At 39.0% G+C, this 13835-nt stretch overlaps 1 protein-coding gene across 7 annotated transcripts in view; it reads left to right on the forward strand.

The window, feature by feature from the left end:
- Cnot4 (CCR4-NOT transcription complex subunit 4) overlaps nucleotides 1-5482 on the forward strand; it is a 126845-nt gene extending 121363 nt beyond the window's left edge. For 5 of the 7 annotated variants that reach the window (XM_026398549.2, XM_077795936.1, XM_077795937.1 and 2 more), the window contains 2 exons: nucleotides 3187-3399; nucleotides 4118-5482. In XM_026398549.2, coding sequence (XP_026254334.1) covers nucleotides 3187-3399; nucleotides 4118-4419 — 515 coding nt within the window. In that variant the 3' untranslated portion in view covers nucleotides 4420-5482. The remainder of the gene's footprint in view (nucleotides 1-3186; nucleotides 3400-4117) is intronic. The other 2 variants (XM_026398551.2, XM_026398552.2) reach the window with 1 other exon arrangement.
- Nucleotides 5483-13835: the final 8353 nt, after the last annotated feature.

The raw sequence follows: 13835 nt of genomic DNA on the forward strand, positions 1-13835 counted from the left end.
CCCCTACACAGCCCAAACATTTGCAATGTCATTTGCAATAATTTTGGTTGTCAAACTGGGAGCTCTATGTTCCTAGCATCTTGTGGTAGAGATCCACAGTGCTGCTAAACACCCCACAATGCATAGGACAGACCCCCCACAACAAAGAATAATGTCCAAAATAATCAGTAGTGTTGGACACTGCTAAACCCTGCTGTGGGGCTGAGGGTGTAGCTTGGTGGTAGAGCATTTGCCTAAAGTGTGAGGCCCTGGGTTCCATCCCCAGCACTGCAAAACAAACTGCTATATATACTTAAAGGAATGCAATTACTAGAAGGCCACAGCCAAAACAGGCAGGGGGTACAGGGAGGGTAAAGGGACAATTTCAAGTGCAACTGGATTGGGGTAAGCTGTTTTGATGAGGTTAGGTTTTAACAGATTGCCTCTCTCTTACCCTTTCTTTATGCCAACACTTGCCTAACTACAGTGGAGAAAACAATGAAGTTAACTTATTTTCTTCTTCTAAGCTACTTGGAATCTGATCCCATTCCAAGAGGTAAAGAAGACAGTCCATTTCCCTGTCTCACTTTTGCTTCACTATAAAGCACACACTCAGTGTTCTCAGGATTCCAAAATGCCTTCATATGTGTTTTGGGTTGTTGTTGTTGTTGTTGTTGTTTGTTTTGTTGCTCAAGATTATTAAAAATTATAAACTAATAATAATTTAGCTAGTTTATTATTTCCCAAAGTAGCATAAAATCCTAGTATATCTGGAAGGATATAAGTTCTTCACTGTTTCCTCCTCATGTGCCATAGATGAATTTCGCTAGCTAACATCCTAACACTTTATTAGTCTGAAATCGGAGAAACAAATATCCTTTGTTCAAAAAAGAAAGACTTTATATTTTTAGAGTAGTCTTAGTTTCAAAGCAAAACCAAGCATGAAGTAGCGAGTTCTCACAGACCCCTTACTTCATTGTCTTTTGACTTTAGGCTAATAGTCATTTTAAATACATTTTACACACATACCAGTGTTATTCTGCTAATGCAGAATTAAGTGTCCTTTAATTTCATGTTTCACTAAATGGGAAGCAAAAGGAAAGAGCAGATTGGTCTGAATGAGTTACAGGGTCTTCTCCCCTGCTCAGTAGAAGAGAGGAGCCCCTCATTTGCATAGACTTCTCAATGGCGTTAGCTACCTATCTTGCAGAAAATTTCCCATATGGTTCTACAACATCTTTTTTATTCAGAGAAATTTTATTTCCCTCCAAGGAAGTGCTTTTGGTGAGAGTTTGGTTATGTCTAGTTAAAAACCATTTTGAGTTTATTCAGCCTGTCAGTTTGACTGCTTTTAAAGGTCAGAATGTACCAGACACCAAACCTTCCTGTAATTGAAGGTATTCTAGGATTCTGTTACCAGTGGGATCTTATTTATGCCTCATGCAGTTAGGGAACTAGGGTTGTGTCCTTGATTAGAATGCCCGCATCCCATCCCCCCTGGCTGCAGAGTCTAGTCTGTTCTTTCAGGAACAGTGTTTCTCAGTCCTGCTAATCATGGCCAATGGACAGACCTATAAAGCTTCTGTGTTTCTTTTTTTGCCTCCTTTTAATCTCATATCTCACTGACCCCTGAGTTTTTCCTTAAATATTTGACCCATTAAAAAAAACAACAACAACTAATAGTCTATACAAAACGGATAAAAAGAGTGCTTGGTATATTTTGTTTTTATTTTAATAAAACCCCAGGGTTCAAGTTCTCAATGATGAGTTCTGTGAACTGGGCAAATTATTCTTGAGTCTGTTCCTTTATCTATAAAATGCAGATATTCCTCCTCGTTTGCCTACCTCACAGGGTTGTTGTGAGGGTCAAATGAAATAATGGTTAATTATGAGAGTGCCTTGTAAATTAGATGACACAATGCAAATGTAAAATAATATGTAGCTATGAGAAGCATAATTGTGAAAAGAAAGTTTTGAGGAATTGATTTTTCCTTCTATTGTTTGTATAGTGTATAGTAGTTTATCTTCATCTTAGTCAAAGTCAGAGATGATTCTATTTGATTTAGTTGTACTTTTTCTTTTTATTAATAAGGTGAAAGTAAATGCTTCACTTGATGAAACTTGATAAAACTTGGCGCAAAGCAATTACAAAAAGAAAATTCCAAATTCCTTAATGGCATAGACTGTCCCTGATAGAATATCATCCTCATCCTCCTCATGTTCCTCCTCCTCCTCATTCTCAATGTTGACTTAATCAATTCTGTAGAACTAGAAATATTTTTCTATGCTTTTTTTCTAGTTGGTAATTTGATTCATATTTCTATTTTCAGTAAAAACAATTATTGTAAGTAGTTATTAGAGTCTACCTAGCACCACCACCAGTTAGTCATACTGTGTGGATTCTGAATGGTAGTACATCAACTGAGCTTAGTCAGAATTTATAAAAAACCTTTTTATTGTTAGTGTCTTATGTTTGACATTATTCATAAATAGGCCCTGGAAACTGTAGGACTCCAGAACTTAGCTTTTGAATAATTGTTAGAGATGTTCTAGTAGAGTAGCAAACTGTTGGAAATTATTCCATCCAAGAGGTGTCCCAGCCCCTGCCTCCTTGGTCTTTGTGATTAACAGAAAAATCCCCCTTTCAAATTCAAAAGCCTGTTCATTACTGCTTTGTCCTCTGAAATGCATTGCCAGTTTTATAATCAGGAAGAACTTAATTATTATTCTTTTTATATTGGCTTATGTTTATTCTTCATACAATGATTTCTCTTTTCCCTTTAATGGACCCAAAAATAAGCTCCTATATTGAACTTTGCAGACTTGATTTTTTTATAGTGTACATCAGCTCGGCCGGCTAAATGCCTTACTAACTGAATCTTCATAATATAACTGGAACTAGATTGTGTTCTGGAGCATTGAGTCTGGGAACTGGATTTGCCCACACATAGTGGTGAAGAGGCTAGAGAGACAAGAAGCTCCCTCTCCAGATCCTTGAGCAGGTTTCTCCTCCCTTAACTTCAGGGGCTCTGAGCTCACAAGCAAATTCCTAACCCAGTTTATTTTGCTAGAACAGCCCATTTTAAATGCTCAATAAAGAAAGAATAACTCTTCTCCCATTTAACCACTAAAGAACAACATATGTTTCTAACGTCAGCTTTTATTTTTTTTTTTTATCTTTCATTTTTTTGTTGGTAAATCTCCCAGACAACAGCAGTTCTGTAGAGAGTTTAAATATGAAGGAATGGCAGGACGGGCTAAGGGCACTTCTACCCAACATTAACATCAACTTTGGTGGACTGCCCAATTCTTCTTCCCCCTCCAACGCCAACCACAGTGCACCAACGTCCAACACTGCCACCACGGACAGCGTGAGTTGGGACAGCCCTGGCAGCTGGACAGACCCAGCCATCATCACAGGTAACTCCCTCATCCCCTTCAGCTCCACTCACAGCCAACATTTGGTTTTTAAAAAAGCACAGATTAGATCAAAGCAGAGGTCTCTTGGACGTGCATTCCTTTCCACAAAGCCCCAAGTGAGGGGTGGCCTGTTTGATTCTCAGGGCTGTGCAGTCTGTGCAGCTGTCGGCCTCGTTGTGTAGTAAGGCGTTTGGTGCCTCGGTTGCTCCTTTTGGTCTAAGTAGGTATTCACGTCTGGCAGTATGTGTGTATTTTGTAGGCCTCAAAGTACAAAAGAATCTGAGCCGTCTTAAAAGAAACATACTCCACTTTTTAAAAATAAAGCTCTCTATTATAAGGCTATCTTGTTTATGTATCCCTCTTAGAGAAAGACAAGCACAGTGGGAAAAATATAGTCATTCAATTTTGGGGAATAGGTTTTTTGTTTGTTTGGGTTTTTTTTTTTTCCAGTTCTGTCTCTGACAATGGGGGACTAAGTTGCTAGTTGAAGAGGGGCATGGGTTTGTGTGACAGTAAATCTTAGTAATTGCTGGATTCGGGGAATAAATGGAACATAATGAGGTTTTAAAGGTTTTATTTGGAAGAAACTTAAAATTATAATTTCTTTGCCTTTCTTCTTGGATAAGCTAATCACTTTTGTCTTTTTCAATTTGGTGAACTACTTATTCTTCCTCTACAGACTCACCATTTTCCCTCCTGTTTTCTGTTCTCTCTTTAGGTATTCCAGCATCTTCAGGAAACAGTTTAGACTCTCTTCAAGATGACAATCCTCCACACTGGCTAAAATCCCTTCAGGCCCTCACAGAAATGGACGGCCCCAGCACTGCTCCGTCGCAGACCCACCACAGCGCCCCCTTCAGCACACAGATCCCCTTGCACAGAGCCAGTTGGAGTCCCTACCCTCCTCCTTCAAATCCTTCCAGCTTCCACTCCCCACCCCCCGGCTTTCAGACGGCCTTCAGACCCCCCAGCAAAACTCCCGCAGATCTACTACAGAGTTCAACACTGGACCGCCACTAGGCAAAGAGGAGAAACATTAGAAAATGCAGGATTTGTCCCACCCTGTTTTCTCCCTCTCAGCCCACCCACAGCTCCCTCTCATCTCTTATGTTCTGAAGAATCCAGTTCCTGATCAACTTTTTTCTCCCTACCCCCAGATGCAATGCGATCACAGGGTCATTACCATCTTTTTTTTTTAATTGTAAAAGTTTCTGTTGATTCAGCATTTGAGTGACACTGTTGAATGTTTTAAAAAAATGCCTTTTTAAGGAGAGGGGAAAAAAAGAAATCAAAGGGCAGTCTCGATACTTAGAAAATTACTGTTTGTCTGTTGCGCATAATAATGACATAATCTGCTTAGCAGAAAATGACGATTAATCTATAGGAAAGGTCAAGGAAATGCATTATCAACTGCAGAAGTTTGAAAACCAGGTTAAATTAAATGAGATTGCTAGATGCATGGGGGAAAGCAGTGATCCTGGCATCCATCTTGTATTCAGCTTATCACTATTGCAGGAAAAATGCTTTTAATTTTTAATTCTTTTGTTGAGTTGATGGGGAGGACTTGATTATGTCGTTAAGCAAAAGAATTTATTGGAAGTCGATGGAAAGACAAATTGATCTGAAGTAGTAACTGGCCTATTGCTAAAGAGCATAAGGAGGGGAGAAGTGACTTTTTTAAGAGGAGAAAACAAATTTTGGCTTTAGATTTAAAGTAAATTCAAATGTTTTAAAGAAAAAAAGTATTCACAGATTTAATACCTATACATATTATAAGAGCTGAAATATAAGTGATTTCTTCAGTCTTTCTCCTCTGTCAGAATCTTTTTTTCTTTGACCTTCAATCCACCTGATGAGGGCACTCTGAGATAGCACTGCTCTGGGGCCACATGATCACCAACAGGAGCAAATCTCTGACCTCCTTGCCTGCAGCTTTTACGTAACCCTGTAGTTTCTGGACGTTCGTGCAGTATTGAAAAGACAGGAGAAAAGCAAACAGAAACCTGGTTATAACCTGATGCTAAAACTAAAAACAAGGAAATGTACCTCTTTCTTCAGAATTAAAACTAAAATCTTAAATAAAACAAAAAAACTTGATGATGACCCTTGGGTTGTTCTTGCTTCTGTTTTTCCATTTTTATTTCATGTGAGTTTGAAACATTTTGTGACAGGTGCCATTTGATGTTTTCATTTGATTTTGCATCTTCAGCAATAGAGAGGATGGTTTAGAAGAAGAAATTAGGAAAACAAAACCAAACCATTGATTATAATTTTTGAAGATCAAGTTTATCTTGTCCACAAGACCTGAAAGCCAGTGGAAGAAGATACATGTTTTTGGTTTTGGCTTTTTTGTTGTTGGGTTTTTTTGTTTGTTTGCTTGTTTTTTTGGTACTAGAGATTGAACCCGGGAGCCATCCCCAGCCCTTTTAATTTTTTATTTAAGAGACAGGGTCTCACTAAGATGCTTAGAGACTCCCTGAGTTGCTGAGGCTGGCCTTGGAATTTGTGATTCTCCTACCTCAACCTCCCCAGTTGCTGGGATTACAGGTATGTGCCATGGTGCCCAGCCCACAGATACATCTTTTAATGGTAGACCATTTTAGGGAGTGCCTCCTGATGGAGAAGTGATCACATTACTGATCAAAGGAGGGTAGGGGACAGAAATTAAATTTCCCCTTCTAGAACACTAGCAGTCTATATGGTGTCTGTCTTATTTGGAACTGCTTTCAGAAGTTACCATTTTATTACACATGTCCATGAAGAGGAACTTTGTAGGGTGAATTACCTAGATCTAAATTCTAATACTGTGCTTTCAGATTGATATTCTTAATTTTTTTAAAAAACTAAGGTATTTCCACAGGGATTCTTTCCCTTGGTGGTAATTCAGATGATTTGCGAAAGAACATATACATGGGCCCACATATTCAAAGTACACCTGAGAGGAATTGGCCATTCTACAGACTTGTTCTGCTTGCTTCGTCTTGGGAAATAGTGTGTTTGGCAAGTATTAGACTGCCAGGCACAGTGGCGCATGCCTGTAATTCCAATGGCTCTGGATGCTGAGGCAAGAGGATCACAAGTTCAAAGCCAGCCTCAGCAATTTAGTGAAGCCCTAAGCAACTTAGTACAATAAAAAAGGGCTTAGTGGTTAAGATTTTCTCATTCTTTAGTTTGTACTGTTGTTTTTAAGAAAGTTTTTGAGATATGATTCTCAAACAAATGTTGCTACAAATAGATGCTGACCAAGAGGGTAGCAAAATGTTTTTAAAAATTAATCAAAAGTGTTACTGTGATCAGAGAGGAAAGGACTGATAACCACAGACACTCTGTGCCTTATGAACTTGGCCTTGGTCTCTTGAACCATCACAGTGTGATGGACCAACACTCGAATAATATTCAGGAAGCAATGTCTTGTAATTAAGGTTTGTGTGTGTGTGTGGGGAGAGATAGGTGTGCTGGTAGGGGTGGGTTCTGAGACAGGTGTGTCAATGAAAAGTTGTTTTTTCAGTCAAAGGAGGGAAGTTCTACCTTGGGAGGTTGTACTGTAATTGTGTTTATGTTTATTGAATCATATATCCAAAAGACTTTATTAAAAAAAAAAACTAGGACTATTGTTTAAAGGATAAAAATAAGCAATAATGACCTATGTGCCTAGCACCCAGGTTAGGAATAGAGCCTTCAATGTGTTACCCCTTTGGGTGCTTCTCTCTAACTCCACTTCCCTTTCTTCATCATCCACAAATAACCATTATCCTGTTTTCTTGTGTCAATCTTGTCTTCAGATTTTTGTCAGCAATATATGTATCCCTGAAAAATATACATTGTTTAATTTTTAAAAGATGAGTAATAAGCCAAGCTTTGCTGTGTAAGAGAAGAGCAATATTACCATCAATCTCTGGGTTAAAAAATCTCTGGGTTATGGTTATAGTGGTTGTAGTAGCTCTTCTGGTAAGTTTAAAAGACATGGGTTGGAGTATTTGACAGGTCTGTTTATAAGCCTGGTCCTTTATTTTTGGCACATGTAGGGTCTAAAAGAGCCATCTGCTATTTTCTATACCTAAGGTCACTGTGTCTGATTCAGGCATCCTATTGGTACAGTAGCAGTGAGAATCCTGTTGCTGACAGCACTGTGTCTGTCTCTCAAGTCATGAAACTCAGATCCTATGTACAGTGATCATTCCTAGGATTTCCCTTTTCCTTGTTTGGATCCTCTTTTTCCTATAGTGCTAGAACCCATACCCTAGCCTTTTTTTTTTTTAAAGTCTCTCACTTTGCTGGAGTGACATTCTCCCATAATTTCTTGAGGAAGTTACATGAAAAATATTTTAAACAAAATTTGCATGTCTGAAAATAATGTTCTATTTTAATAAATAGTTTGGTATCTGCCAAATTTAAGCTATATTTTTTTCCTTCAGAATTTTGAATGTATTACTTCATTGTTTTCTTTCCATATTGCTGATAAAAACTCCAAGACTACTCTTATCCTTTATATGTACCCTGTTTTACTCTCTGGGGAAGCTTGTGGCAAGTTTGTCTTCTGTGTTCTGAAATGTCAAAAGTGTGTATGTTCCTATAGTGCTAGAAACACTAGCACTATAGGTGTGGCTTCATTTAATTCATTGTGCTGAACACAGTGTGGGCTTTTAAAATCTGGTAATTCATGTCCAGCTCTGGGAAAGTGTTTTTTACTTACTTCATTAGTGAAATTCTTGCACTTATTTTCTCTGTCCTTCTTTCAAAAGATCTCATTATTCAAAAATTGGACTTTAGGGACTTTTCTTCTGCTTTTCTTATCCTTTCTCCAGTTTTCCATCTCTAACTTTTCTTCTTTTTTGTAGGAAGTTTTCTCTTAACCTTGTTACGTATAGTTTTCTTGTTTTCGCGTTTCTCCAGATTGATTTTATCTCTGTTTGCTTCCATTCCCATCTCCCTTGTTTGAGTCTTCTCCAGTGCTTGATAACCCTTTGTTATCTGCTCATGAATAAGACTGAAGATTTGATTGGAAGTTTTGAAAGCAAAAAGAGAGCTTGCCAACTTTGAGCTCCTGTTGGAAGACCTGGGTGGCTGGAAAACCCTTGTTGCCAGTGTCTTAAGGGCCTTGTCTCTGATGTTCAGAGTCCATAGAGAAGCAGCTGGCCTGGAGGGTAAGGGTCTGACTGACGGTGAATCAAGTATTGAGGCTTTTGTTTTCATTAAATATATATTTCTTAATCCCTCTGTTTTTAGTCCTTCCCAAAGATTACGTCTTAAAATACCTGCTCTTTTAGAAGAGTGATTTTGCCATGGGGTCGAGTTGGGGAATGAGTCCAAGGAGCTAACTTCCTGTGTCACTTTCTTAGTAGTCTATTTTAGTCTCCTCCTGTATACTTTATCGCTGGCTTGAAGGTGCCCAGCACTGTCAGTTTCTGTGCCCTGGAAGGTTTTGTCATATAAATGGGATTGGATCTCAGTTTTACCCACGGTTAGCTTAAGGTTGGACTTCCTCAAATCAAGTAAGTCCACAACCATCTTATTTCGAGGTTCCCACATTTTATTGCTGTTAATCTGCTTTTACTTCTTTACTCTAATTTTGGTGAACTTTTAGAAAGAAATGAAATTAGATACATAGGTTTGATCTGCCATCTTTGCCCAGATTCATGCTCTGATTTTACAAACTAAAAGGCATAATTTGTGTACAAAAATGTAGGGGGGGGGGTACTCTCTCTTCCCATTGGCCAATGAGCACAAACCAGCATGTTGTATGTTCCTTGGTTTGAATGGCACCTGTCATCGTCATCTGTTTTTAACCTTATTTGTGTGTGTGTCTGGGGACTGAAACCAGGGGCTGTACATTCTCTACCGCTGAACTGTATCCCAGCTGATTTCCCTTTTTAACTTACTGTTTTCCAGCAGTGTTCTTTTAGTTTGTGGTTAGTTTAAGCTGAACGTTAAATTTTGCTGCAGTTTTGGGAGGGTGGGGGTTGCAAGACAGAAGGATATGGGTTATTGCCTAGACTTAGGCGATTAAAGGATAATTACAGAATCACAAAAAAAAAAAGAAAAAATAGTACACTTTTACCTGCATGTGAATTGTATTCTGGGAACAGTTTCATAAGTGTCAACAAGGTATTTCCACAGGAATTCTGCTATAACACAGAAATGAGCTAAATTTGATTGTATCTCTCCAACAGTTTGCCTAAACTTGAAGACATGGGATATACCGCACATGAGTTTTCTATCAAAGTTTTACCAACAACATTTGGGTTAAGATCTTTATTATTAGGATTTGTAAACTTTTAAAAATCAGAAATCTTAGATAACCTAAATGTGTTTATGAGATATGTCCTCTGTTGGATTTAACTACCTCTGTCCAAGTTGCCTGTGCAAATGAAAGATGGCTGAAGTTGTTAGCAACAACTATTTGCAAAAGTGTATTTTATCACAAAAATCAGTACTCTCTTTGTACTTATTACCATATTGTTAATGTACTTCAGGATTAATCTTCAGACACTCATGGATGGTCCAACAGGAAGATTGTCTGAACAAATTAATTTAGGGAATTAGTAAATGATTTAAAAAAATTTTAAGAACTAAGGTATTTCCACAGGGATTCTTTCCCTTGGTGGTAACTCAGATGATTTGCAAAAGAACATATACATGGGCCCACATATTCAAAGTACACCTGAGAGGAATTGGCCCTTCTAAAGAATATGTTCTGCTTGGTTCGTCTCCAAGGGAAATGGTGTGTTAGGCAAGTATTGGACTGCCAGGCACATTGGCAAATGCCTGTAATCCCAGTGGCTCTGGAGGCTGAGGCAAGATCACAAGTTCAAAGCCAGCCTCAGCAATTTAGCGAAGCCCTAAGCAACTTAGTACAATAAAAAAGGGCTTGGGATATGGCTTAGTGGTTAAGAACCCTGGGTTCAATCCCCAGTCCAAAAAAAGAAAAAAAAAAAAACCGTCTCAAAAGGGCTGGTGTTGCATCTTGGTGGTAGAGCACCCCTGAGTTCAAATCCCAGTACCAGAAGAAAAAAAAAGGAAGGTGTTAGTAGGTGTGGTCATTGCACCTCCTTACATGGCTTTTCCTCACAGCTGAAGGAAGTAGGTGTGTGAGAGAGATTTGTGTGTGGTCTGGATAATGTTAAAACTCTAGTAACAGAAACTGATTTGTGCCTTTTCAATTTAATATTTCCAAAACTAAAATAATGTTAATAAAAGTCCCTGGTGTATTACAACCATCCAGAGATACATTTTTATGTTGTTTCAGTAGCAGGAATTCCTATGCTTTTATCACACTCATGTGCCAAAAGTAGACAAAGTCTTTGTCTTAGGTCACAGATATATATATATTTTTTAAAGCAGAGATCGGACTAATTTTTGCCCATCCTGGGCTACATTTATTAATGACTTGGTTCCAAAACTCCAAGTGCTTGGCCAGCTTTTTTGTTTACAAAGTGGTAAGAGTGTTATCTCTTTTGGGGGGAGGGGGTACAGGGATTAAACTCAGGGGCACTTGACTACCGAGCCACATCCCTGGCCCTATTTTGTATTTTATTTAGAGACAGGGTCTCACTGAGTTGCTTAGTGCCTCCCTTTTGCTGAGGCTGGCTTTGAACTCACAATCTTCCTGCCTCCACCTCCCAAGCCACTGGAATTACAGGCGTGCACCACCATGCCCGGAAAGAGTGGTATCTTATCCCCCCCCCCTTTTTTTAATATTTATTTTTTAGTTGCAGTGGACACAATACCTTTATTTTATTTATTTTTACGTGGTGCTAAGGATTGAACCCAAGGCTTTGCACGTGCTAGGCAAGTGTTCCCCCGCTGAGCCATAACCCCTGACATTCCGCCTTATTTTAGTCACATGGTGGTTGGTGAAAGGATATGAAGAGATACTGCATTTATTCATCCCAAATCAGGGTATGAGTCAAAGTTTGCATAAGAAGTCCCTTAGGAACTTCTTGTTTATTTTGTGCTTATATGGGTTATGTTTACATTCATTTGGACTAATAAATTGGCTGGTATCTTCTGGATTTTATACAAATAAGGAACAAAGACAAGGTGATTATCTTCAAATATTTAAAATACAGTTCTGTAGAAGAGAAAAATAGGACGAAGGACACAATTAGGACTGAAATGTGGATGTGAGATTTGGGTTTAATTTAAATTTTTTTTAAATAAAATATCTATTTTGGGCTAGGTGTAATTCAGGTGTAAAAAATAAGATGATCTCTGCTATCAAACTGAAAAGTTTCGGATGGCTCTAAAACAAGGCCGAATGTGAGTTTCAGAAGGGCAGAGTGTCAAGGTAGCTCAAAGAGGTGAGAGCTTTGGATATTAATGGAGATGGGGGAACAGGGAAAGGCATCAAAATGAGAGCGCTTAGGGCACGTTTGGACACTGATCTTAATTTGGAAGGAACTTGGGTTTTGTAGGGGGGACTTGTGGGAAAGAAGTCCAGAATTGTAAGGGGCCCTGCTTTCTTTGGAAATGAGCCACTGACAGTTTCTAAGCAGGACAGAGTCTGGGTAGGATTCTGCTTTATGAATACCCAGTCCTCTGTGGGAAGGTTTTGTGCTAATAAGGGAGTTTGGTTGGAATAGAAAAAAGAGGGAAGAATTCAAGAGAGATTTAAGAAGAAATGAACAAATTTTGCAAGTTACTAACCATAGTTGAAGGATAAAAGATTTCAACAATTTTAGATTTCTTCTAGACCCTCTACCAGGTTGTAAACTCCTTGAGAAACAACAATATCACACAAAGTAGGTTCTCAAATATTTTACCTGATGGGAGATAAATAATATGAGGTGTACAAGACTATTCACAGGCCAGAGAGATATATCTTTGTGTGTGGATAATGTTAAGACTCTAATAACAGATTTAAAGAGAAACTGATTTATGCCTTTTCAATTTAATATTTCTGAAACTAAAATAATGTTATTTTGAGCCAGATACTTGGAATAACTAATTGTATTTAAAAGAAATGTGAAAAGGAACTACTATAGTTCAAACAGAGCCAATTGTTTTGTTTTGTTTAATTTGTTGGCTTAAGGTTCTAGCAGGTAGTCTGGGTGGAGGTGTCCCAGGAAATAGTTGGAAGTTTGGCTGTGGTGCAAAGGAGAAAGGCCAGCGGTAGAAACTGTTTGGGAGTTATCTTATAAGAGGCACAGGTGAGATAGGAACTTTGGGGAGTGGTCCAAAATGAAGTGTATGATGTCACTGTAGGAATGTTTCTAGTGAAGAATTTTTAAAACCTGCATGGGGAGGGCCAGAGGAGGATGGTCAGGGAGGCTCTGCTGGCTTTCAGATCTGGAATTGCAGGAGTCCTTCAAGGCCTCCCCAGAGTGCCCTCAGCGGGTGACCCCAGGAAGATTCTAAGAAGCTGTTACCAAAACCCCACATTTACCAGTGGCCACCTGCCTACAGCTGCCACTTGGAGAATGATGGTATCTTCCCTTCCACCTTTCACCTTTCACCTGTGTCCCTCCTGGTTGCAGGATCTAACTAGGGAGAGAATCTGAAAACTGTAATACAGAGGAGAGGATGGCAGCGGGTAGAGCTGATGACTCATTGTCAACAGACAGCCAGCACCTGGGGTTCAGAGAGACTAAAATGGTTCATGTCACATCCCTGTCAAAGCTGTCCAAGGACACCCTCCCCAGCACCTTCATAACAAAAGGTTGAATCTGCCAATGCAAAACCCATGGCGGGGGGCTGCTGTGGGACCCAGCACTCTCTCTCCTATTTCACGTAACCGTGCCTCTTCCTTGCACATCTGTCTTCACAGCTGGAAGGTATATATAATTCCTGTCCCCTCGCTGGTGATCTGCCCCTTGAAACTTTTTCTCACATCCCTGTGCAGATTTAGGTGGTCCTGCCTCCCTTGATATCTTCAGTATGCCTTCATTATACCATAACCTCCTTGAAGAAGGGATGTTTCTTCTTGTCTCTACAGTAGGCCCTCTGTATGTATGGGTTCTGCATCAGAAGATTCAACCATCTGTGGATCAAAAATATTTGAAAGAGATTTCTTCTGTTCTTAAAATGTAGGCTTTTTTCTTGTAATTTCCCCTAAGCAATTCAGCATAACAACTATGCATCATTTACATTGCATTATATATTAATAGTAATTGAGATGACTTGAAATATATGGAAAGATATGTACAGATTATATGTAAATACTATACCATTTTATAAAGGATTTGAGTATCCTTGGATTTTGATATCCATGGAGGGTTCTGAAACCAATCCCTTATGAATAGGGGACAGCTGAGTGTACCCAAGGTTTAGTTAGCATAGTGCCTCACATTCTTTTTCTATTTTTTATTTTTGGAGACAGTCTCACTAAATTGACTAAGCTGGCCTCAAACTCGTGATCCTCTTGTCTCAGCCTCCAGAGTTGCTGAGATCACAGGCATGTGTCATCCCCACTGCTCCTTACTCCTGACATTTATTTT

The sequence above is a fragment of the Urocitellus parryii genome, chromosome 3 (genome assembly GCF_045843805.1).
Source record: "Urocitellus parryii isolate mUroPar1 chromosome 3, mUroPar1.hap1, whole genome shotgun sequence".
NCBI classification, from domain to species: domain Eukaryota; kingdom Metazoa; phylum Chordata; class Mammalia; order Rodentia; family Sciuridae; genus Urocitellus; species Urocitellus parryii.